Consider the following 26,581-nt stretch of genomic DNA (forward strand, 5'->3'; position numbering starts at 1 on the left):
GATTTCCCTCATTTTTATCTGCAAGGGCCTGCATGTCACATAGATCAGCCTGAAATTGGGACATTGGTTGGGTAGAAAAAACTCTATTTCTGGGAAAATGTTTTCTTACGGGTTTATGCAGAGTGTGTGCATCCTGCTCTGATAGCCACTCGTTTACTTTAGCATCGCTTAACCGGCTACCTGTTTCTTCGGCTATAGCTCTCTGTAAACGTTCCTTACCCCCATAAGCCCCCGGGTTAGCGGGATTATAGTAAATGTTTTTCAACATCTGCTCTGCCATCCTTCTTGCCTCTCTGAGGTACAATAACGTTAATGAGCCACTTTCAAATAACGACAACAGTTCAATTTCATTTTGGGGGTTTTTATTTTCATGAAAACATGTCTTACGCATACAGACAATTCAGAATTCGTTGCAGGATACATGTCCCCGCTTTCTCAATGACCGCATCATGCAAAACCCGGTATATTTGGTTGAGATTAACAGGTTTGTTTCGCTGAATTTTTACAACACACACATCCGCTATAAAAGTATATAAACAACAAATATGATACATGTTACAATTAAATGGCTTTTCAAACAGATAAAGTAAAATCTTAGACACGGTTATTTCTAGTTCTTCAGAATCACCACCAAGCCGGGTTACCATTTGTGTCCATTGTAGATACTCGCCCGCATGTCGTACCTGATTCATGATTTGTTCCATTTTCAACACCCTCTCTACATTAGTCCCGGAATTGTGGGTTGTGTAGAACGATACATTGTTCACTTTATTTTCAATAATTTGATGCATAACAATTGTAAGTTCTCTCAAAAGAAAAAATGTGTTTAATCTATCTAACCTCGTATACACATAGTTACCCATTGCTCTACATCTAAATAACAAAAATGTCACTCGGTCTCTTGGGGTTTATTGAGCCAGAAAGTCATCACGTCAGCCACCACAGCCTCCCTGTATTTGTTATCGTCCACCAGGGTGTGTCGGATTTCTTTGAGTTTCTCGTGGATGTGAATCGCCTCCTTCAGTTCGTGTAGGAATGCCTCGGTTACCCCGTAAACTCTGGGGATAGACGGCACAAGGCCCATAGCCTCCAGGGCTCTGACCAGCGATGGTATTAACCGGCAGGACCAAAGTCTTTTCACCAGCGCCTCAAAATTGTTGAAGAAGTAGTATCTTGGGGGGTCGTATAGGCAGGGATGCCGGCGCTGGCTGGGGTGATTAATCTCACAACCGATGCATTTTTCTCGTATATATTCTCCAATCACCACGTCTAAAAGCGTGGCTACAGAGGCCTTGATGGTGTCCACAAAAATAGTACTGACCACCCCATCAAACACGTCCTCAGGCTGTGTACATGTAGGGGGTGTCGAGGGTCTTGCCAGGGGGGAGTAGAATGTAGGGCTGCGCGGTATACAGTCCTTAGTGTCGGCCTCCCATGACGTTTCGGAGTTCTGGTATGCGTTAGGAATATCCATGGTTAATGCGTAGGTTAAGAACTGTAGGTTTTAAAGGACCCTCCTTTTATTGTTGAACCAGCCCCTGGGGGTATCTGGGCGTGGTTAACTACTCAGTTTACCTAGTTTTCTTCGGGGACTGCCCATTCTGACGATGTACCTTCTTGGGGCTGCTTTGCGTCGTAATCCTCCGGATTCGTATAGATTATGCACTTCTTTAGCCGAACAATGCTCTGCCGCTGTTGGCTCTGTACAAACAGAGCGTCCAACACATCCAACATTTTCAATTCCAATAAAGGCCAACTTTTAAAGGGAATAAGCATTCGAAGCCTAAAATCACCGACCAAACCGCCATCCCTGATGTTTTGTTTGCGGATTTCCTCGGTGCTGATATAGAACTCCACGCAGCCACAGGGAAGGCCATTCTTTCTCTGTATTTTCACCCGGTGAAATACTCTTCCAGAGGGGTCCGGGGTACCTTCCCAACGGGTCTCGTAGCCTGTGAACACGCTGTAACCCTTGGTGAGACGGCTCAGTTCGGGACACAAAACCTGGCGAAAAACAGTCCAGTCTTCAACCCCATAGGCCACTCCTAATGTCTGGGCGGTATATTCTTCTCCTTCGGCTACCGTATAGAGCTTCACGCTACAGGCCAAATAATCAAACAGATACCCCCATTGCTGGCCGTTAGACATCGGCACTTCATCTTTCAGCGCAGTTGCGGGCGGTATCTGGGTTCTATACACATTTAGAAACCGCTTTTTTGGAGCATCGTATATTGCAGCGGTATACTTTGCCCTTTCTCTATGTTTCAGACGCGGTCCTGCTTCAGTTGCTACAGTCATCACAGCTTTGCCACTGATCACAAAATCCATGTTTAAAAAAAATGCGTTTACGGTTCGGGGTTCACAAACCTTGTTCTGGACATTTATAAGGCATATGCCCAGGACATTCCGGATTCATCAGATACACATATGGGCGATACATCTGGGGGGTCATACCAGGTCCAAAAGTTCAAACACAACAACCACAGTTCAACCAGCCCCCTAGACATCCATCAACTGGAATACTTCAAAGGATGACATAGAGATCTGAAATAACACAAAATAACACGTGACCACGGGGACAGGGGGGACGGGGAGGGGGCACATATTCGGACACGCAAAGGTCAAAATGACGTAAGGTCATCAATCAATCATTTTGACGCGTGCCGTCTACTTTAATCTCTCTCACCTATGTAGATATTCCATAAACAATCAGCTGCTTCCAGCTACAATAGTCATTTACAACATTAACAATGTCTACACTGTATTTCTGATCAATTTGATGCTATTTTGATGGACAAAAATGTGCTTTTCTTTCAAAAACAAGGACATTTCTAATTGATCTCAAACTTTTGAACAGTAGTGTACATACAGTGGGGAGAACAAGTATTTGATACACTGCTGATTTTGCAGGTTTTCCTACTTACAAAGCATGTAGAGGTCTGTAAACACCCCAACTTCTTCCATTTTCTAATAATTGCGCCAACAAGTTGTTGCCTTCTCACCAAGCTGCTTGCCTATTGTCCTGTAGCCCATCCCAGCCTTGTGCAGGTCTACAATTTTATCCCTGATGTTCTTACACTACGTCATGGCCATTGTGGAGAGGCTGGAGTCTGTTCGATTGAGTGTGTGGACAGGTGTCTTTTATACAGGTAACGAGTTCAAACAGGTGCAGTTAATACAGGTAATGAGTGGAGAACAGGAGGGCTTCTTAAAGAAAAACTAACAGGTCTGTGAGAGCCGGAATTCTTACTGGTTGGTAGGTGATCAAATACTTATGTCATGCAATAAAATGCTAATTGATAACTTAAAAATCATACAATGTGATTTTCTGGATTTTTGTTTTAGATTCCGCCTCTCACGGTTGAAGTGTACCTATGATAAAAATTACAGACCTCTACATGCTTTGTAAGTAGGAAAACCTGCAAAATTGGCAGTGTCTCAAATACTTGTTCTCCCCACTGTATTATCTCAATTACCTCAACTAACCTGTGCCACCGCACATTGACTCTGTACCGGTAGTCCCTGGATAGAGGCTCGCTACTGTTATTTAATTGCTGCTCTTTATTTATTTTTATTTACACTTATTTATTTATCTATTTTTTTACTTAAGACTTATTTTTCTTAAAACTGTATTGTTGGTTAAGAGCTTGTATGTAAGCATGTCACTGTAAGGTCTACTACACCTGTTGTATTCAGCGCATGTGACAAATAACATTTTATTTTATTTGAGATCACCTTCTTCCTCCTTTATTCTTTCTCTCAGATTCTTGAGAAACAGGAAGTTGTGTCATGCCCTGATAAGGATTAAATCGTCTGCTGTTCTTCATCATAATTTGACTCTGTGATGAAAAACAAGTTGTTGCCAAAGTTTCAGAACTTGACTGCTGTACATTAGGGTTACAAATTAAATCTAACTGTCATTAGTTGTTGTTAGTCTTTGCCTAATTATTATTAAACCCAGGGTCTTACAAACCTTGGGGATTGGTCAAATCTTAAATAATTGTTAGTTATTATCATTGGGATTGAAAATTCTCGTGACACGTGTTGCCTCATTTTTATACCCCAGTGAAACAAGAAGCCAAGAAAGGCCACAGTTCCTTAAACTGAGAATAATTTTAAAAATACAGTGGCACGAAAAAGTATGTGAACCCTTTTGAATTACCTGAACTTCTGCATAAATTGGTCATACAATTTGATCTGATCTTCATCTACAGTAAGTCACAACAATAGACAAACACGGTCTGCTTAAACTAATAGCACACAAACAATTATACGTTTTAATGTCTTTATTGAACAATGTCTTTACATTCACAGTGTAGGGTGGGAAAAGTATGACAACCCTTGGATTTAATAACTGGTTGACCCAGCAATAACATCAACCAAACGTTTTCAGCAGTTGTGATCAGACCTGCACAACGGTCAGGAGGAATTTTGGACCATTCCGCTTTACAAAACTGTTTCAGTTCAGCAATATTCTTGGAATGTCTGGTGTGAACCTCTCTCTTGAGGTCATGCCACAGCATCTCAATTGGGTTGAGGTCAATTGGGCTGGGCCACTCCAGAAGGCGTATTTTCTTCTGTTGACTCCAAATAGCTTTTGAAGAAATCATTAGCCTAGGGGTTCACATAATTTTTCCAACCTACATTGTGAATGTTTAAATTTTATATTCAATATAGACAAGAAAAATACAATAATTTGTGTGTTATTAGTTTAAGCTGACTGCATTTGTCTATTGTTGCGACTTAGATGAAGATCAGATCAAATGTTATGAGCAATTTATGCAGAAATCAAGATAATTCCAAAGGGTTCACATACTTTTTCTTGCCACTGTAGAATGTTAATGCAGAGTACATTTTATTAAATGTATTTATGATAATCATTAGGGGTGCCAACAATTTTGACACCTATCTTTTTGAAATTAGTTTTTTTAAACTTGTTAAATCCAATGTATTTCTCTGAGCAATTGTTTTACTATAAAATAATTTAATTCCCCACAACAAATTGTATACAAAAGGCCTACAGCTCAGTATTTTTTGCTAAACTTTATCAAGGAGGAAATAATTCCAGATGTGACTGTACAGTGCATTCGGAAAGTACTCAGACCCCTTCACTTTTTCCACATTTTGTTACGTTACAGCCTTATTCGAAAATTGATTCAATATAAAAAATCATCAATCTACACGCAATACCCCATAATGACAAATAAAAAACAGGTTTGTAGAAGTTTTGCAAATGTATTAAAAATAAAAAACAGAAATACCTTATTTACATAAGTATTCAGACCCTTTGCTATGAGACTTGAAATTGAGCTCAGGTGCATCCTGTTTCCATTGATCATCCTTGAGATGTTTCTACAACTCGATTGGTTTCTACAACTCGATTAATTTGATTGGACATGATTTGAAAAGTCCGACACCTGTCTGTGTAAGGTCCCACAGTTGACAGTGAATGTCAGAGCAAAAACCAAGCCATGAGGATTGTGTCGAGGCACAGATCTGGGGAAAGGTACCAAAACATTTCTGCAGCATTGAAGGTCTCCAAGAACACTGTGGCCTCCATCATTCTTAAATGGAAGAAGTTTGGAATCACTAAGAATCTTCCTAGAACTGGCCGCCCGGGCAAACTGAGCAATTGGGGGAGAAGGGCCTTGGTCAAGGAGGTGACCAATCAGGTATTTCTGATGGTTTCTCTGACATAGCTCCAGAATTCCTCTGTGGAGATTGGAGAACCTTCCAGAAGGACAACCATCTCTGCAGCACTCCACCAATAGGCCTTTATGGTAGAGTGGCCAGACGGAAGCCACTCCTCAGTAAAAGGCACATGATAGACCGCTTGGAGTTTGCCAGAAGGCACATAAAGGACTCTCAGACCATGAGAAACAAGATCCTCTGATCTAATTTAACTCTTTGGCCTGAATGCCAAGTGTCACATTTGGAGGAAACCTGGCACCATCCTACAGTGAAGCATGGTGGTGGCAGCATCATGCTGTGGGGATATTTTTCAGTGACGGTGACTGGGAGACTAGTCAGGATCGAGGGAAAGATGAACGGAGCAAACTACAGAGAGATCCTTGATGAAAATCTGCTCCAGAGTGCTCAGGACCTCAGACTGGGGTGAAGGTTCACCTTCCAAAATGATAACAACTATAAGCACACAGCCAAGGCAACATAGAAGCCATGGATTACAAGCAACATCTGCACTGAGCTAAAGGGTAAAGCTGCCGCTTTCAAGGAGCGGGACGCTAACCCGGACCTGTATAAGAAATCCCGCAATGCCCTCAGACGAACCACCAAACCAGCAAAGCATCAATACAGGACTAAGATTGAATTGTACTATACCGGCTCCGACACTCGTAGGAGGTGGCAGTGCTTGCAAACTATTACAGACTAGAAAGAGAAGCACAGCCGTGATCTACCCAGTGACACGAGCCAACCAGACAAGCTAAATTACTTCTATGCCTGCTTCGAGGCAAGCAACACTGAAGCATGCATGAGAGCATCAGCTGTGCTGGACGACTGTGTGATCACGCTCTCTTTAGCCAATATGACTAAGACCTTTAAACAGGTCAACATTCACAAGGCCGCAGGCCAGACAGATTACCAGGACGTGTACTCTGAGTATCCAATTTGCATTCCGCCACAACAGATCCACGGATGGTGCAATAGAAACCCTAGACCCACTCCAATTTGCATTCCACCCCAACAGATCCATGGATGATGCAATCTCTATTGCACTCCACACGGCCTTTTCCCACTTGGACAAAAGGAACACCTACATGAGAATGCTATTCATTGACTACAGCTCAGCAGACGATGCAGGCGGCTGCCGACTGACTGATCTACAAATCACCTTGCATCAACTACTCATTATTTGTCGATCCGTCAGTGAGTCACAATTTACCCATGATATATTACAGTTTTGATGCTCTCAAACACAAGCATTAAGTGTGACACCCCATTCCCTCACTTTCTTCTGATCGGGGAGAGGACACTCTGGACTACTTATTGTCCATTTTTTTTCAATGGTAAACGGCAGGTTAAGGTTAGGAAGGTTAGCTGAAATGCTAAAAAGTAAGTTAATTTGACAAAAGCTGGATCACCATCGTTATCCACCATCTTTGCTTCTGTTTGCCCTGAAAATCAGATGTGGGAACTCCGCTCTGGCATTTATTTTACCCCTGCTTCGTCTTGAGTAGAAAAGGTATTCTAAGACAAAACAGTATGCTGGTTCAGTGTGCTATCTGACCACAGGGGGGAGCCTGTTGCCTGTTTCAGGTATCCAGTATCTAGTATCCACCCCCATTGCTCCCAGCCAGGGGTTTGGAGCCAAGGGAATGAGTCACAAAGAAAATATGATTTCATGCCACCATTTAAAGGTGGTGATTTTTCCAACTCTGTTTCTTCCTGATTACAGAAGTGCTCTCCCATTCTCTTTGATGAAGTCCATGACAATGATATGAAGACCCATGATGATATACTCTGTTTCTATGCTTGCTCTTCAATAGTGTGGGTGTGAGTGGGATTGAATAGAGAGTGGAACTAAGGGTAGTACAGTGGTGCTGTGTGATACTGATATCTGACAAAGTGCCATCTGGCACACCTCCTCCCCAAAATAAACACATTCTGAAATGTAATTAATTCTCCTTAAAGTGTACCCTAATTTTATAAGGGAAATGTTGAACACAAAATTCATATGGCACAAAGATTCTCCTTGTCTCCTTGACAACAGTAACCTGGCAATTATCACTCTACATACAATAAATCCTGGCTCCATTCTCCATCGCCTCAATCCTTCTATCTTATGCCTTTTCTAAATGTAGTCTTTCTCTGGCCCTTTCTCTACCCCCTCTCTGTATCCCCATGGATACAAGATTGTCTGGATACTAAAAAAAGCAAGTGAATCGTCAAAATCTGAATCACTGTGAAAACCATGTTATATCAGGGCTGCTACTGTGATTGCTCTCTTGCACTTGCAAAAAGCATGCAATTAAGTTTCTGGGCTTTGAAGTATCACACCACACAGAGATACATAACCAGATAAAAAAGAGTCACTTTCCTTTCTCATGACTTCTCAGAGTATTTTATTTGGCCCTCAATGAAATCACATGGGAATGGAGTTGGAGAATCAGTCAAACTACTGCAGTATGATGCTTAGGGTTGTATTTACAGGGGTTCAACAGCTAATTCTCTATTCTCTATGGTTCTCTACTACAACATTTCTACATGAATCAACCCAGATACGTCCATCGCTCCTTTAATGCCATTCTCTCTTCCTGGTCTTCTCTGCTTCATCCATGTGTCATCCCCATTACTGTATCCTCCTTTCATCACTCACTTTTACATTCACTTTTCTCTTCACCATAATTTACCTCTTTGAACCCCTCTCTCTATTTTGCAATTGCTTACATTCTATTTCCCTCTTGCTCGCTCTCTAGCCACCCCTCTCTCTTTCTATACATCCCTCATTCTATCCTTCCCTCATCCCTGATCACAGGGCTCCCAGGTCATGGCAGGAGCGGGACTTCTGTCTGAAGAACTTGCCCCCGTCTCGTTCCCTCTCGCGGGGGTAGCGTGGGACCAGGCTAGCGAGGAAACGCTTAGCCCGGTGGGTGATGTTCTCCAGGCCGCCAGCCATGACGTGCCCATAGGCCCCTGGGGGCACCGGACTGAGGCCTCTGGCTAACCTCACAGCAGACTCCAGGAGCTCCACTGTGCGGTGGTCCAGAGAGGTTGACATTTCCACATACAGACAGTCAAACAGAGTAGCACTGGTGAAGGCCTCTGAGAGAGAGAGAGAGAGAGAGCGAGAGAGAATAAGCACAGTTGTCAGTGGTAAACGCATTACCCATTTAGGATGAGGGCATTGCGGATGAGATTGGGTACACGGTGATGTGCTGTTGTCACAGGTTCATCCATATTAGTTACATGTTGAAGCACCTCTTATTCTCTTATTGTGCTGTGACTCAGCCCAGCTCCCCTCTGGTTGACCTCAGGAACACTACAATATAAACATCCCTGCCTCTCTGGATTTTTTTTGTCATTACAGACTACTATCCCTAGGACAAACACAAACACATAATTGAATGCATTTATTCAAAAGATGGAAAAAGCACATATTAAAGAGTGCAACACAGAAATCACGGGGAATGAGAAGCCAGATGATGAAAGATGATGAGAAGCAATTGCCCAAATTTGTCTTAATTAAAATCGTATTTGTTAGAGAGATAAAATGATTCCTGACAGCAGAGGAAGAGAGAACCAGTATAGTTCATGTTTTTTCTTCTGTGCACGCTCGTTCAGCTATATTATAAAGCGAGAAGGAAGTGAGTTTTCACCCAGTTCCTGTAAAAGTAATTATGCAGAAAGCCTTGCTCTGCTCTCTGCCTCATAATAAGTCAAAGGCCACACGGATCTGAGGTTACACAACACTCATAACATGATCCCAAAAACAGCCAGGCCTGAGGAGCTGCAGTCTGGAGCAACACACATCACATAGACAGGTGGAGGTGAAAGAGAGTTTTGTGTTCATGTGTCTTATAGGTTGTGGTGACCATACAGCCAAGCTCAGGTGATATGTACATCTAGATGAATAGATGAATGCGTATTTTTATTTATTTTTGATTTTATATCACCTTTATTTAACCAGGTAGGCCAGTTGAGAACAAGTTCTCATTTACAACTGCGACCTGGCCAAGATAAAGCAAAGCAGTGCGACAAAAACAACACAGAGTTACACATGGGATAAACAAACATACAGTCAATAACACAATAGAACAATCTGTATACAGTGTGTGCAGTAGGTAAGGAAATAAATAGGCCAATAGTGACAAAGTAATTACAATTTACACTGGAGTGATATATGTGCAGCGATCAGTAAACTGCTCTGACAGCTGATGCTTAAAGTTAGTGAAGGAGATATAAGTCTCCAGCTTTAGTGATTTTTGCAATTCATTCCAGTCACTGGCAGCAGAGAACTGGAAGGAAAGGCATCCAAAGGAGGTGTTGGCTTTGGGGATGACCAGTGAAATATACCTGCTGGAGCATGTGCTACGGGTGGGTGTTGCTATGGTGACCAGTGAGCTGAGATAAGGCGGAGCTTTACCAAGCAAAGATTTATAGATGACCTGGATCCAGTGGGTATGTTCTTAGTATCTCATGCAAAGTTCTCAGCACGCACAGTCCCTTCCTGCCATACTCCCACACTGCACTGCAGCTGAAATGCTGTGCCACTTTCTGTCTATATTCCTATATTTCTCCCGTCACCGCAGTACCCTGCAGAGATACAGCATAAAACTCAGCCTGTCGACACACTTTGTGGAGATGGCAGGCAGAGACAAGACAATGAGAGAAGAGAGTATCTATAGGAATAGATCATCTGTAGGGAAAGGTATACACTATGGAATACTGCAGGTTAAGGTTGCAGCGACAAAGGGCGACCACTCTATCACTGTGCTGTAACAAAGAGAGGGCCAATCTGCCTCACCTTGAGCGCTGACCTCGCGCGAACGGACCAGGTCACTCTTGTTGCCCACGAGGATGATGGGAGTTTGTGGCTGCGTCTCCCTGAGGAGGAGGCGAAGTTGGGCGGTGCGGTGGAAACTACGCCTGTCCGTGACAGAGAACACCAGGACACACACCTCACACTGCAGAGCAGACAGGTCCTGAGAGAGAGAGGGAGGAAGAGAGATCACCACAACCATACCGCTTGACCTTCCATTTAGTCGTAGGAATTTTTATGAGAATAAACTTCTGTTTATATGTAATTATATGTCATTTATACCTGGCTCTAACATGGGTTCTGTGTCCTGATCTTGTCCACATTCTGATTATGCCCACATTTTCAGAAATGTGTATACTCATGGTATTAAAATGTGTCTCATATCCATCCACTGTGTCTGCATTGTGACCAGATTTCCTGGTCCCTCCCTTTAAGAAAATTATTTCACTGCTATATTTTCCAAACAATCTTTCATTATTTATTTTAAGACATATTGATGGCATATGTGAAGGGTGCCGCCTGTCAATGATTTTAGAGGGTGGGATAATGATGATTTAAATGTTTTCACTGTCCAGATCGGTCTACACTTGTACATCCAGACACAATGCGTCTGATTACCTCAAGAGGTGGTCAAGAAGATCTGATCACAATCAGATCACAGTGCCTGTTTAATTGTCTACACCTATCAAAAAATGTGAGCACAATCAGAATGTGGACAAGATCATGCCAAAGGACGCATGTTCAAACCAGGTAGAAACTCGGGCTGGGAATTGCCAGTGACCTCATGATACAAAATTATCACGATAATTAGGTGCCGATACTATACGTATTGCTGTTCTCAAGATTCTATAAGTATTGCGATTCGATACTGTAACGGCTGTTGGAAGGAGAGGACCAAGGTGCAGCGTGGTACGTGTTCATACTTTTATTTAAACTGAACACTGAATTAACAAAAATAACAAAGAGAACGAACGAAACGGAAACAGTTCTGTCAGGTGCAGACACAAAAACAGAAAACAACTACCCACAAAAACCCAGTGGGAAAAAGCTACCTAAGTATGATTCTCAATCAGAGACAACGATAGACAGCTGCCTCTGATTGAGAACCACAACTGCCAAACAACAAAGAAATACAAAACATAAAAAATGAACATAGAATGCCCACCCTAGTCACACCCTGGCCTAACCAAAATAGAGAATAAAAGCCTCTCTATGGCCAGGGCGTGACAGATACTGTGATTTTATTCTGATTCGATGTTCTAAACATATTGCTCACCATATGTCCGCTGCAGAGGGACAAAAGAGAGCCATGAGAAAATGAGTTTTGATCAGTCAAGGAAATGAAAGTGCTGAAAAGAAATTGGCTCCCTATTTAAAAAGAAGATGAGAACAACTCATCTTGATTTTTAGTGCAGGTACAGCCAACTAGCGCAAAAATAATATTGAGATATTGTCAAAACAATATATCGTTATAAAGAATATCCCGATATGTAAATAGCAGCAGGGAATCATAGAATGAAAGAGCACAGGGCTTCACTTTCACTCTTGACTGCTGCAGGCAGCAGGCTTTCACTGCATACCACCAGAACAATCGTTTGTTTGAAATGTTGAAAAAACACAAGTACACACACTCTTTGATATGACTCTGTCTGTCATAGAGCACTCATCATGCCAGAGTTATAATTACGTGTTCTTACTGACTGTCATTTATAAGGCTCTCAGCACAGCAGTGGGAAAATGTTGACACAAACCACATAAAGAAAGATTTGTAGGGAGGGAAGAGCTGCCTCCCTCTACCTCTTCACTTGGTGACTTATGTAGACCCATTGTAATGCCCCCCATTACAATGGGTCTACATAAGTCACCAAGTGAAGAGGTAGAGGGAGGCAGCTCTTCCCTCCCTACAAATCTTTCTTTATGTGGTTTGTGTCAACATTTTCCCACTGCTGTGCTGAGAGCCTTATAAATGACAGTCAGTAAGAACACGTAATTATAACTCTGGCATGATGAGTGCTCTATGACAGACAGAGTCATATCAAAGAGTGTGTGTACTTGTGTTTTTTCAACATTTCAAACAAACGATTGTTCTGGTGGTATGCAGTGAAAGCCTGCTGCCTGCAGCAGTCAAGAGTGAAAGTGAAGCCCTGTGCTCTTTCATTCTATGATTCCCTGCTGCCTAGAGACAAATTACCATACCACACCAACTGGGAACCACGTCAATTACTGATGACACACACAGAGAATACAATGAGACACACACACAAACACACACACTGGATACCCTTTGAGTGAATCCTTCATAAGTCACTGAAAACGCCTCAGGGACACTGTGTGAGCAAAGCTACATTTGATTTCTAAAATCGGAATTTAAGATTTCACTCTTGAGACTGCATCAAAAGATTAACTCAAACTCTTCTGAACAGATGAGACAGAGCACCATCACCAAGATCAGTATCTCCTAAAAGACAACCAAAGAACATCAGTGATCCACTTACAGATGTAGGATCTTACTGTTTTTTTCAATCACTGCACATTGTATATTTCCAAAGTTCATAGGGGTACAAAACTCTAAACGGATAGCACTTGTAATCCCCCTATCTTATAGGACCTTAGACTGTGCATTCATTGGGGTTTCACACATCTTTCACCCCTGAGTCATTCATGGAAAATCTAAGTTTTCTGTGAAATACCATGAGAACATTTTGCTTAGTCACCAATACTGTACATCAGATAATGATAGGCTCGATTTAGTCATTTTAACTACCATTTAATCCAATAGCAAGAAAGAATATTAGCGGGTAAATATCATTTTCCATACAGTATTTGACTAGAACTTGACATGCACAATTATTTTATCATTTGTATCCAATGGCATGTTGTGAGAATGTTGAGAAATATGTCAGTCTTACAGTTTCATTAACCTTATACAGTACATACAGTACCAGTCAAAAGTTTGAACACACCTACTCATTCACTATTATTATTCTACAAAGTAGAAAATAGTACAAATAAAGAAAAACCCTGGAATGAGTAGGTGTGTCCAAAATTTTGACTGGTACTGTACATAGGGCAAATCATCAGAAATAGGGTATTGTACATCAGTTCACTACTGTAAAAATGTAGCACAGTGTTGTATGCCATTTCTGCCCCATGCATCATTTTAGAAGATCACCTTTTCTACGTGACTTGTAAACTGATACAGAATCGCCTGTCTCTCTGTTTGAAATTCATTAGCTTACAGTGCATCAATGAAATTCATATCAATGAAAGTCAGACAATGATTTGAATGTTGTTATATACAAGTTACAACCCAGGTATTTCAGCAGTGCATTGTATACTGCACTATAATTCCAAATGGTAGCACATAGAGTGACTCTTTCCACTTTGTCCTATTGACGCAGAGTGGCTGATGGAGAATGATTATGTAGTATTTACAGCCACATCCATACATAAATTGATGTAAAATGTATAAGCTAAAATATAGAAATTGACAGTGTTCAGCAGTTAGCAAACTATATATGTTAACTAGGCACTACATGGTTCAGTAGTTATCAGTTTTGAGCAGTTTAATTAAGTGATAGATTATTGTATTGTTAAAAAATGCAGGAAAATCATATAAAAAGTAAAGTGAATATTGAAAAGCAGATACTTAGATTGAAAATGCATCTGAATTGAAGAGGGATTTGGTGCAGTGAATAAGTGACTGTGAATTTATTTGTTGTACTCAGTAAATTGAAATGTGCTTAAAGTTTTGAAACATGAGCCATTTTTATGATCTGTTTTGATGTTCATGCTTAGAGTTATGAAAATGTACCACATACTTGTGAAAATTGCACCAAAGTGATAAAAAAACACTGTAATTTGATCACCCTGTTATTGCAGGAACTCCGAACCTGTAGTGTAATCAAGGTTGAAAAAGGCTTCTAAAGTTTGTAATCATTTGCCCTAACAAAAATGTATCAACCCCTTCAAAAATGTCCATTAATTATAATCCACACAATAATTCACATTTAGCTGATTAAGGTAAACGAAAAGGAAAGATACAACTTCACAAACTCTTGTGATTCCAGACTGGAGACCTCCTACAGAGAGATAATTTTGCAATACCCAACCTCTAGCTGAGTCAGAAAAAGCAAAAGGAAAAAAATGTCCCCAGTATGTCTGCTCAGTTCCCTCCCTCACCAGTGGTGGAAAAAGTACCCAATTGTCATACTTGAGTAAAAGTAAAGATACCTTAACAGGAAATTACTAAAGTAAAAGTGAAAGTCACTCAGTAAAATATTACTTGAGTAAAAGTCTAAAAGTATTTGGTTTTAAATATACATAAGTATCAAAAGTAAATGTCATTGCAAAAATGTACTTAAGTATCAAAAGTAAAAGTAAAGTATAAATAATTTAAAATTCCTTATATTAAGCAAACCAGATTGTTCGTGTTTTTTATTTATTTATGGATAGCCATAGGCATATCCAACACTCAGACATCATTCAGAAACAAAGCATTTGTGTTAAATGAGTCAGCCGGATCAGAAGCAGTAGAGATTACCAGGGATGTACTCTTGATAAGTGTCTGAATTTGACAATTTCTTACCTGCTAAGCATTCAAAATGTAACGAGTACTTGTGGGTGTCTGGGAAAATGTAAGGAGTAAAAAGTACATCATTTTCTTTTGGAATGTAGTGAAGTAAAGGTAAACATTTTCAAAAATATAAATAGTAAAGTAAAGTACAGATACCCCCAAAAAACTACTTAAGTAGTACTTTAAAGTACTTTTACTTAAATACTTTACACCACTGTCCCTCACACATCCATGAACACGTGTTTGAAGCACGCTCAGGAGAAACAGAGGTAATCCAGTGGAAAATAACCTGATAATAGGCTTCCTTTCCAGCCAATCACAGACTCCCACAGGGGAATGTCATATTTCCACTGCTTGATCAAAGACAAGGAGATCGGGCAACACTTTATGACTAAACATGAGAAAAACTACACCAAAACCCCCACATTAAAAGTTAACCCATGATTTAAGACAGGGGAGGAGGGTAAAGGAGTGGAAAGAGAAGGCTGGGGTAGAGTGGGGCCACAGAGATGTAGTTTGGCTCACCTGCCTCCAGTTGTCGTAGATAAGGATGGTGCAGTCCTCGTCGTCCACGGTAACAGTACGTACATAGCCATCTCCTGAGGGAGAGACATAAGCAGGCAAGTTTCAGGTGGGAGATGAGGGGAAGAAGGCTTTTAGCTTATGTTCATTTACAAGACATACACATTGCTGGGATGTTATGCATTGCACATGCTCTACCTGTTAGTATCATAGGCCTATTTTTGTTGAAACACTGTCCAACATCCAAACACCAATCAGTGTACCTTCAGAATCCACAGAAGCAGTTCTATCCAAATCTCCAGCCAAGGCGATAGCAAGGCTTGACTTGCCCACCCCATTTTGCCCCAGCAGGGCAATTCGAAAGGGCCCTTCAGAGGGGGGTCTCCCCTCTGCCGCTGAGGCGATGGTCTCATCCTTCGCCGTGCTGTAACTGATTGGAGGAGGAGAAGGTCCAGCCAACCCTGATGTCCAATCACAATCATCATGGACTGCTTCCTCTCGTCTGAGCTGGTGTTTGATTGGCACAGGGGTACTTCCTCTGCGTAAAGGTGGGGCACTGGACAGAGTCATACTGTCACACTAAAAGAGACAAATAAATAAATATACACATTACATTCACATACAACATGGACCAACAAGATTATGACTTTGTGTCCACATTTCCATCAACATTCCACACTCTGTAGCAGTTTTCCACACAGACAGAAATGGTCAATTGTCTAGAAAGCAGGGAAGGTGTTGTGGCGTCAGTGTGCATGCCTGTGCTTCCCAATGAACTACCTTAACCTCATCTGTCTCCAGGAAGACTTGACACCAATTGGACTGTAATAGGGAGTGTCACTCTCTACCTGACATGTTATCACTTTCAGTGTGATCCTGAAATAGAATGCTCTTACATTACTGTATCCCGCTTTGTATCTATGACCCCCATTGACACCTGCACTGTCCCTGCCTGTCTCCCCCTCTCTATCTCGCCATCTCCCTTTGTATTTTAATCTCTCTTTATCTGTCTGTCTCTCGCTTCACAGACACACACACATTAAGAGATGCAGAGAACCACTCAAGAACTAAATGGTATGCCCATGACAAATTTGATGTTAGTGAAATCTAAAGCTCAAAAATAAATAACTAATCAAAACCCTTCTATTATGTCACCAGCACCTCCCACGTTTTGTCACTCACAGATGACAGATGTCTTGTGAGGCAACCGTTAGACAAACTATGACATATTTGCATCGATATAAACAGTTAAAAAGCTACGTGCTGCCCGGCACATTGTGTTTAAACATCCCCGCCTACCTTAGCCAGTGTTTCCTCGATATTGATAATGTCTATGAGCGCATCTGTCTGCATCTGCAATGTGAAATACACCGGTCAGAAATCGACTACCTACTCCCGAGCGTTTTCCCGCCCTCCCACTCATCTCACTCCTGCGCGCTCTACCTCAAAGCCACATGATGATCTCACCTGGCACAAGACTCGCAGCACCAACAAAGTAAAAACGGTTCTCTCTCTCTCTTTTCCACTTTCTCTCTCTCTCTCTCTATTTCATGCGCGCTCAGAAACAAACATCACACGCACAGACTCAGAGGCTACACAGACAACACACTTCTCTCTCCCCCACAGTGTGCTTTCGTACAGTAAGTTAGGTCCTCCTGCAGTGTGTCTTCTGCATTATGACTCACTTACATGACGTGTAAATAAATGATCGTTGCCAGCTTTTTATTTTCTTAGACAAAATTGATTTATGCTATTGAATGTAAAGCTACGTTGACTGGATTTTCCCTGTAGAGAAAATGTCATGTGGAGTCCATCTCTATAAAATGTTTGAATGCAGGAGCTACATGGGTCAGATAAAGCATAAATCATCATCTGTTGATAAGATGCTCATTTCACTCCACTAATTTATATTTTGGATGCTGCAGATACTTGGAATAATAGGTGTACATTTCGGCACTAGGGCGCAGCAGAGTACAGTTTTGTCTTCCAGCACCTCTACCATGTATTGCCCTTTTGAGTGTGTGTTTCTGTGTGTGCCCGCGCCTATATACATGTTTGTGTCTTTGGGCATTCAAAGTACTGTACATGTGTTCATACACGTGTGCGTTTCTGCGGTCACTTTATCCCTTGGGCAGTAACCTCTAACATACTCTCTCGCTCGCTCTCTCTCTTTCTCTCTCACTCTATGTCTGCCTCTCTCCTATTAGGCCTTCTTAGGCTATCTAAATCTTAGCACTGCGTTTCCTGTTGTTGGTGTTTCTTGTCTCTCTCTATCACACTCTCTGTAAATATTATTTTACACTGGGGGGAAAAAGGGAGCAAATTTTCACCTCTGATATTTGCAAGCTGAGATTGTATGAATGTGAATTGATTTAAGCATCTCTGTAAAGTTTGTGTATTTCAGCATATGCCGTGTTGTAAGTGAATGTAAGTGTGAGTGGCTGTGTGTAGCAGCGTGAGTAGGGTGAGTGTTCATGTTACTCTGTGTACGTCCTCTGCACACAATGCTACAATGGACTCCGGCAGTGAGCAGTCAGGGCGCTATTATAGCCCTAATCCTGTCCCTATTATACAGGCCAGAGAGAGCGAGAGCCACAGAGAGGGAGGCAGGGCCGAGGGTGAGGTCATCCCAAACAGAGCTCTGCCGGGGTCACTGCCTCTCTATAGAGGGACACAGAATGACAGAGAGATGGAGGGAGAGAAAAATGGAAGAGGGGATGAGGTAAATAGAACAGGTCTACAGGAGATTGGAAAAGTGGGAGGGACAGAGAAGGGATAGAGAGAGATTACTAGGTGTTTAAAGTACATGTGAAACTGAGACAAAGCGAGAAATTCAGAAAAAGATTGGAAAATTAACAAAACTGCCAAGGTTGATAAAAATATTGTCTTTATTTCATAGGAAACCACACTACAGTAGGAGCATCAACCATGATTGCAATAATGATTGTAGTCATACTATTGAAAATAATCAAAAAAATAATTAAAATGTGGATTTATTCTGCTTGAAAATAAAAGTACACACTAAGCTTGTAGATTAAATTGTAATAAATTGTAAATTGTAATAATAATCGGTACATAAATAAACAATTAATAAATACTGTGAATAAATAAGTGAATAAATAAAACAGATAAATCAATTAATGAACCTACACCTAGCCAAAACAATTAGCTCTAATGTAGCTACCCTGGTAACATTTCATGAGCTGGTCTGTCTTTGAATGTCCACATTTTCTTGCATTTCACCCTACTTTTTAAGAATCCACAGTGTCCAGCTCTGTGGTGCTTGTTGCATTAAGGTTGTCGCTCTCTTACAAAAGTGTTTTCAGCACAACCTAGATTGTATTATAAAAGCTTGAAGACAAAACATAGTAACACAGTCCATTTAGCACTCTGTTGCCTTTTTGGGGGGGATGTTCTTTGTACAGACCTATTTGACGACAACTGCAGCAACCACAGTTTCTTGTTTCACATGTTAGAGCCAACTGATTGATTGTGGAAATCCTACAGTACAGGTTGACAGAAGAAGTCTCTTGGAGGTCCGTTCACGAATCACAGATAGCACACTGCAATTATTCTTCATAGTCATTATGACAAAAATGTATGTTATTTTCAACAAGCAAAGTATGGATATGTTTTAATTTGTCTTTTTTTATGTATCTACTTTATACATGAGTGTTTATGTCAATTTTTCATTTAGCACAACCACAGGAATTCCATCAGAAAAAGGATCCTTGTACATTATTTTTCTATGATTATTCATCTTAAAAATGTGATAGTGGGTAACAAGTCTTGGTGAGCAAAAACACCTTGGTAGGCAACTGTGAAATATTTGCTGGCGAGTACAACTGCATGCCATGGACACTTGAAGATCATACACCACTACACATCCAATACCACAGCACTACTCAGACCTTTGAGTTTCCAATGAGCCCAGTCAACCTACACCATCACAGTGTGCATGTCAGGGGCTGGATTCAACCCAACCATTGTTTGGATATCAGTTCATCTTTTAATTTGTTCTGCTTGAAATAAATGTGCATAGATAGGTTGATAGTGTTAAGGTTGATGAATGCTACGATGGAGTTTGTTCAGTTTGAGGATGACCTGTGACCTTCCATGCCCTGATTTGACCAGTGCAGGATGCATCCTGAAGATGTTTCATTGAGTCTTTGTGCTACTATGAACGTCACTGTGATATCAAAACTGAAGTCTTCATCATTAGTCCGGTTTATGAAGCAATCTAGGGCTCGATTCTAACCCTAAGTTAACAGTCAAGTGCCAGCTCAGCAGGTTGATTTCACAGTCATATATGGCCTAGTTCTAACCCCACTACCTGCCTGACAACCTCCACACACGCACACACACCCCCAACCCTCCCTCCCTTCCTCCCAAAGACTGATTTCCCAGTGCTGGCCTTATTTAGGCTGACCTGCTCATTTATCCCACTCTCATCCGTTAATTTTTATGTCCTCTCCTCTGGGTATGTCCTCAGAGGAAGTAGTCAGGTGGTGGTGAGGGGGGGTTGTTGGCGTGGGTAGGTGGAGCCTCGTTTGTGCTGACAAGCTTTTCGTAGCGAGCCTTGTAGGCGTCCCTCTCCCTCAGCACCCGAGATAGCTCACACTGCAGCTGTTCCAACTGAGGAGAGAGACGGACAGGAGAGAGTTATTAGTATTAGGAGCTTTTATTTAGTAGTTGTTGGCAGTGGTGTGTTTTTGTTGTGTGTGTGTGTGTATGTGTGTGTGTGTGTGTATCCTACCTGTTGTGTGAGGACGTGTTTCTCAGACTCCAGTGCGTGGCGGTGCTGCAAGCGTTTGTAGCGACAGGACTGGGCATAGCCTCGATTCTTTAGCGTACGACGTTTCTGCTTGAGACGCACCACCTCATCCTTACTGACGCCACGCAGGTGTCTGTTCAGCTCCCGCACCGATAGGCTCACCAGCTGTTCGTCTGAGAAACGCTCATCTACCCCACCACACTGCACACAGACACAGGGAGAGATGGTTACTTCCGAACGTTGACATGAATTACGGTTATGCAGAATAGATAGGACTTAAAACATTTTGACTGACTTTCAATGTGTGTGTGTGTGTGTGTGTGTGTGTTTGTGTGTGTGTGTCTGAGTTGTGCATGTGTGGTTCTGTGCGTGATGTGAGAGTGTGCCTAGCTGTGTGTGTCAGGGGGCACATTTCGGTATCACATGTCCATAATCTGTCAGATAATCTGACTGATTGAAAGTGACAGTAATCAGGGTTATACACAGCAATAATAGCAGATATTATCATAAGCTCACACTGTGCTCCACATACTGCACAGAGATTCTCTCAGACACCTGGTTGGAGAATGCAGATATAGAACAGTACTGAACATTCCATAAACAATAGCATTACCAGCCCCACACATAGCTCCTTCAACCATAGAACAGCTAGAGGAAAATCAAAATCAAATCAATTCAAAGCCCTGGAGTTATTGATGTGGCCTAGTAAGTATTAGCTTTAACACAGTTCATATATCAATGTTGATGTAGTACAATTGCTTGTATCTATTAAAAGGAGAATTATTGCTCCCTTTATTACATTTACTCCAATATTCTGTACTTGCCTGCAGGACAAACAATGCATTTTTAAACAAGGAATGTCTACAGATAAACTCATTGTCATCTCAGAGTAGAGGCATGTTTTCTATACTTATAGCAGGTACACGGCATGCACACTTAATCATGTTCTAATGTTCTAATCCCAATCCTTTACAGCATGATCCCTCTATCACATCTCCCTCCCCTCTCCCATATGCTCCTGCTCCATCCAGTACTGGCGCTGTTGTTGCTAGCCTGTTGCTAGCCTTCTCGTTTCTCTTATCTTGGTTATTCTACTATATTTTGTTTCATACTGTCATGCCCCCTGACCATATTAATTACTTGGAGGTGATGATGATGATGATGATGATGGCCATGCATGGGGTGGTGCGGGTGGTGATGATGATTATGATGTGGATGATGGTGATGAAGTCGGTCAGAGGGGCTCTGGGGTTGTGGGTAGGATGCTGAAGAGGGGTTGGTGTTGGGGAGCAATTGAGGGCCAGAGGAGAGGTAGAGGAGTGGACGATGACACATATCCGTCCCATTGGCGCAGGAAATGTCACCTCCACTGTCACTACCCGAATCCCCCAGGTTACTGCTGGAACTCTGGGAAAGCACTGGGAACTGAGAGTGAGAATACACAGTGGAGGATTGGAAAGAGGGAGAGAGAAAAAGAGAAATACAAACATTGATTATAGTCTATCTATGTCATTACGAACCCACTATCAAAAGTGAATAACAACATATCATTTACAGACATCCACAGACAATATTGGCAGTGTTACATACCTGTGAGTTAACAGCTGCTGCAGCTGAGTTCAGTAGAGCCTCCACAGCGTCCTCACAGCCCAGGAAGCTGCCGACCGACCCTCTTTCTCTGTCTCCCCGCTCTGGCCCACCTCCCAGCAGGGACGCAGGTCCCCCCGCCTCCCCTCCAAACTGCTGCTGCAGCGCTGCGAGCCAGATCAGGTCCTCCAAAGAAGCAGGGTTAGGACCCTGGGCACCCCCATGGGAGGGGCTACCCTCCACGTTCCCCTGAGATCCAGAACTGATGCCAGAAGTGTAGCTGTTTGAGATGGACAGAGGGAAGGAGATGGAGGAGGAGGAGGAAGGGGAGAGGGAGGAAGAGGCTGAGGGAGGTGGGTGGGCATCGCTCAGTGTTGGAGAGGGGGGCAGGGAGTTGTATGGGCTAGAGCTGAGGCTGGTGTAGGGACCAGGGGAACTGGAGGGGTCGTGGGGTAGGCTAGACTTGGGGAATGTGCAGGGGGGAGGGAGAGGAGGAGTGTCAGGCTTCACCTCAAACTTAAGGAGGTCAAAGTCATTGAGGTACTCCATCGCCAGTGGACTGGGGGGGAGGGAGGGCATGGGGAGAGAGGGAGATGACATGGCCACGGCTTTGGGAGCAGACTGAGTTTGTCCGTGTGTCAGGGTTGTGTGTTAATTCACCTCTCTGTTTTAGTGCAGCAGCAGTCCATACACAACAACAGGCTTGATGCCTCCCAACACTCAGACAGCCTTGGTGTCCAATAATGGACTGACTGGCGACTGTCCTCTGTGGAGAAAACAGCCTTCCTGTGTCCGTGTGTGTTTCTTCTTGGTCCTGTCAGAGAGAGAGAAAATGGCATAGGTGATCGTTCTCAAAGTTGGTTTAAAGTCATGAAAACAACATCTCTATGTGTTAGGTAGACAGGAACTGAGGTCAAGATAACATCTCTAATGAGGACAGAGAAGAGGAGAGAGAAGAGGACAGGATGTGGGAAACAACACAAGAACAACAATCTGGCCATAGACGGAAGAACCTCTTTACCAGACCTCTCTCTCTCTATGGCTTACAATTTGTCTGAGTATGTACAAGTAATGAACTAGATCCAAAACAATTAGTGCAACTTTCTAGAAAGTAGAGAAATCAGGACTCTCACCCTGTGCACCCAATCAAGTGAATTTACACTTGTGAGGTAGTGTTATTCTCCAGTGTGAGTATGTGTCCAACTGTCTGTTAGTATGTTGAAGTATTAAGTGACTAATCCTCATTCGATCCCCATTGCCCCCCATAGACACACACACACACATTTACACACATGTACACACACACAAATAAACTTGATTTGGATATTCCTACATCGACCTCAACTCACTAATAGCAAATATATTTGTATAGACATTTGTCAGCTTGCATTCTTGTCGTACTATATAATTCAGACTCCTATTATATACCGGTAGTAAGCATGCTGTTATGCAGCAAAGACTGATGTCTGATGTGGCATAATCAAACAAGAGAGATATGTATACCCATATTATACACCTAAATACTTTCGTCAACTTTTTTGATACAATCTGTGACATCATTTGACTGGAATGGTGTGATGTTGAAATAATTGACTATGGGGTGAATTTGGTCATCATCAAGTCCAACTAAACTTTTTTTGCTGTGTGAAATTTCAAAGCTATCTGAATTTCAGGGACAAATCAGTAAACAATGCAGTAGGATAGAACTTCTACCCATCTCATAGCTTCAGTATTTTCTTAATGGGATGACATTCATTCATTTGATAACATAACAGGTCAAAGCACATTTCAGTAATTCAAAAAGCATTCACTTTTCATAATCTCCATAACAGAAGAGATTTCCAAGCCTAAATTTCAAAAACTGTTTCAAAGCTAAGGTTGTGACCTAATGAAGACCTGTAACTTTTCTCTGCTGTTTTATTTCTCATGGGTCATTTAATGAAGAAACACTTGTGCAGAGAAGATAATCTAACTGAATATTATATAAATATATATTAATGACAGAAAAACATAGACTTCAAAAACATTATCCAACATTTACTGAACATGTCAAAAGATAATAACCTCAAAGAAAATGCTCAATCTTTCTAGTATTCTTGTTTTTTGTTAGAACACTTTGAAACTTACACTTTGGGCTAATTACCACACAACAATTACATAAACAAACTGAAAATCGATCTGATCATGTACAAGAGCACATTTGGAAACATAGTACTATAGTTTTTCTTGAAAATAAAACATTTGAAATTGGAACAACAACCTCAACATTGGTAGTACAACATCCCAAACTATTTCTACAACAAATACTTAATCAGTATCAGCACCGACTATAATGATGATAATCATCATATTTACTGTAAAATTAATAATAATGACAACCCATGTCAGACAGATGGTTCTACTGGTTCCACACATTAATTGTAGCCCCTGATGTCCACTATGGACCATGACAGAGAGGAAAAACTGTGGGGTGCCACAGAGGCCTCAACCTGGCTTCAGCCCAGAGTAGGGGGAGAGAGAACCAACAGAAAGACAGAGAGACATGGGGAAAGAGAGAGAAAAAAGTAGAATGACACTAGGAGAGACAAAGGCCTGAAAGAGAGAGGAATGAGAGGGACGGAGAAGAGGAGGTGTAGTTGAAAAAAAAAAATCTTACCGTAGGTCATAGATAGGATGATTGATTTAGATGTCCTCTCACCATTTCCCCCCACAAAAGTGACAATACTGACGGATTTACCGACACACGTTCACAGAGAGAGACAAAAAAGAGAGGGTGTGTGCACATGTGAGTGCATATGACACTCTGTCACTGAGTGTCACTGCCCCCTCTCTTTCTCTCCTCTCTGTAGCAAATCCCTGTCTCCCTCTTCATCACACTCCCCTCTTCTCTCTCACCCCAATATCCCTCTCTAGAGCCATGGCTCTCTGCAATCATGGTTCAAATCTCTCTCTCTCTCTCGCTCTCTCTCTCTCTCTCTCTCTCTCTCTCCTTCTCTCTCTCGCTCATTCTGTCCCCACAACTCCACTATCCCCCACATTTTTTGTCATTGCCAAAAATACTATTAACTCTGTTTAAAATGTAATATTTTTTGCATCAACATACACCCATGCACTTACACCCATCCCCCAAACAAACTCTCCACACACACATGCAAACCCATCAGTAGTCACATGTCAGATCATATTATAAACCATGTTAAGCGTGTGGTGGTAACACCACAAGCAGCGTGCTCATCCGGGCATGTCATGATGTCACCTTATCAATGCTTCATGACATATACTTGCATCCCATTTGCTGCTACAGTGAACTGCGACTGCTACACACATGTTTATGAAGATGGCCATGTCGACAGCTTATCAACAGTGATCTTGTAATAGAAAGACTAAGAGAGACTTCTTAGTGCTTTTACAAAGGTTGTATTGAAACTTGATTGATGGGTTTGTTGGCTCTCTACCTCCACACAGTGGACACTGATTCAGAGGCATTGGGTTTAATGCAGAAGACCAATTTCAGTTGAATGTATCCAGTTGGGCAACTGACTACAGTGCCTTCAGAAAATATTTACACAATATTTTTTTGTGTTAAAGCCTGAATGTAAAATTAGTTTTTTTTGTCACTAGCCTGGACTCAATACCCCATAAAAAAATTAAAAGCTGAAATGTCTTGAGTCAATAAATATTCAACTCCTTTGTTATGGCAAGCCTTAATAAGGTAAGGAGTAAACATAATAAGTCACATAATAAGACTCACTCTGTGTGAAATAATAGTGTTTAACATGATTTTTGAATGACTATCTCATCTCTGTATCACACACATATCTGTAAGGTTCCTCAGTCGATCAGTGAATTTCAAACACAGATTCAACCACAATGACCAGGGAGGTTTTCCAATGCCTCGCAATAAGGGCACCTATTGTAGATGGGTAAAAAAAAGCAGACATTGAATATCCTTATGAGTATGGTGAAGTTATTAATTACTAACTCAGTTGCCTGAGAGGGAGGAAACCGCTAAGGGATTTCACCATGATGCCAATGTTGACTTTAAAACAGTTACAGAGTTTAGTGGCTGTGATAGGAGAAAACTGGATCAACAACATTGTAATTACTCCTAAATGACAGAGTGAAAAGAAGGATAAAAAAATATTCCAAAACATGCATCTTGTTTGCAATAAGGCACTAAAGTAAAACTGCAAAAAATGTGGCAAAGAAATTAACTTTATGTCCTGAATACAAAGCGTGTTTGGGGCAAATCAAACAACACATCACTGAGTACCACTCTTCATATTTTCAAGCATAGTGGTGGCTGCATCATGTTATGGGAATGCTTGTCATCGGCATGGACTAGGGAGTTTTTTAGGATTAAAAGAAACGGATGGAGCTAAGCATGGGCAAAATCATAGAGGAAAACCTGGTTCGGTTTACTTTCCTACAGACACTGGGGGACATACTCACCTTTCAGCAGGACAATAACCTAAAACAAAAGGCCAACTATACACTAGAGTTGCTTACTAATGTCACGTCCTGACCTTAGTTCCTTTGTTATGTTTCTTGTTTAGGTTGGTCAGGGCGTGAGTTGGGGTGGGCATTCTATGTGTTGTTCTAGTTTTGGTTTTCTATTTGTTTG

At 41.7% G+C, this 26,581-nt stretch overlaps 2 protein-coding genes across 5 annotated transcripts; both read right to left on the minus strand.

Moving 5' to 3' along the window:
- Positions 1 to 8,056: 8,056 nt before the first annotated feature.
- On the minus strand, positions 8,057 to 17,224 carry LOC101268909 (Rem2A). Of its 3 annotated transcripts, XM_021601280.2 has the most exons (6): positions 17,064 to 17,224; positions 16,896 to 16,949; positions 15,860 to 16,175; positions 15,600 to 15,673; positions 10,484 to 10,661; positions 8,057 to 8,781 (listed from the first exon to the last, which is right to left on the minus strand). In XM_021601280.2, the coding sequence occupies exons 2-6, from the start codon at positions 16,947 to 16,949 to the stop codon at positions 8,489 to 8,491; spliced, it is 915 nt and encodes a 304-aa protein (XP_021456955.2). In that variant the 5' UTR covers positions 17,064 to 17,224; the 3' UTR covers positions 8,057 to 8,488.
- A 1,984-nt stretch (positions 17,225 to 19,208) lies between these two features.
- Positions 19,209 to 25,111, minus strand: LOC110524567 (transcription factor MafA-like). 2 transcript variants are annotated; one of them, XM_036978406.1, is made up of 6 exons: positions 24,614 to 25,111; positions 22,618 to 22,771; positions 21,961 to 22,237; positions 21,511 to 21,795; positions 20,353 to 20,571; positions 19,209 to 20,231 (listed from the first exon to the last, which is right to left on the minus strand). In XM_036978406.1, exons 1-6 carry the CDS (start codon positions 24,621 to 24,623, stop codon positions 20,085 to 20,087), a joined length of 1,092 nt encoding a protein of 363 aa, XP_036834301.1. In that variant the 5' UTR covers positions 24,624 to 25,111; the 3' UTR covers positions 19,209 to 20,084. The 2 variants fall into 2 exon arrangements, with proteins under 2 accessions (XP_036834301.1, XP_036834300.1); XM_036978405.1 differs by lacking the exon at positions 24,614 to 25,111 and having other exon boundaries at positions 21,961 to 22,760.
- Between the last annotated feature and the right edge of the window lie 1,470 nt (positions 25,112 to 26,581).

Source organism: Oncorhynchus mykiss, chromosome 5 (genome assembly GCF_013265735.2).
Source record: "Oncorhynchus mykiss isolate Arlee chromosome 5, USDA_OmykA_1.1, whole genome shotgun sequence".
In the NCBI taxonomy this organism is placed as follows: domain Eukaryota; kingdom Metazoa; phylum Chordata; class Actinopteri; order Salmoniformes; family Salmonidae; genus Oncorhynchus; species Oncorhynchus mykiss.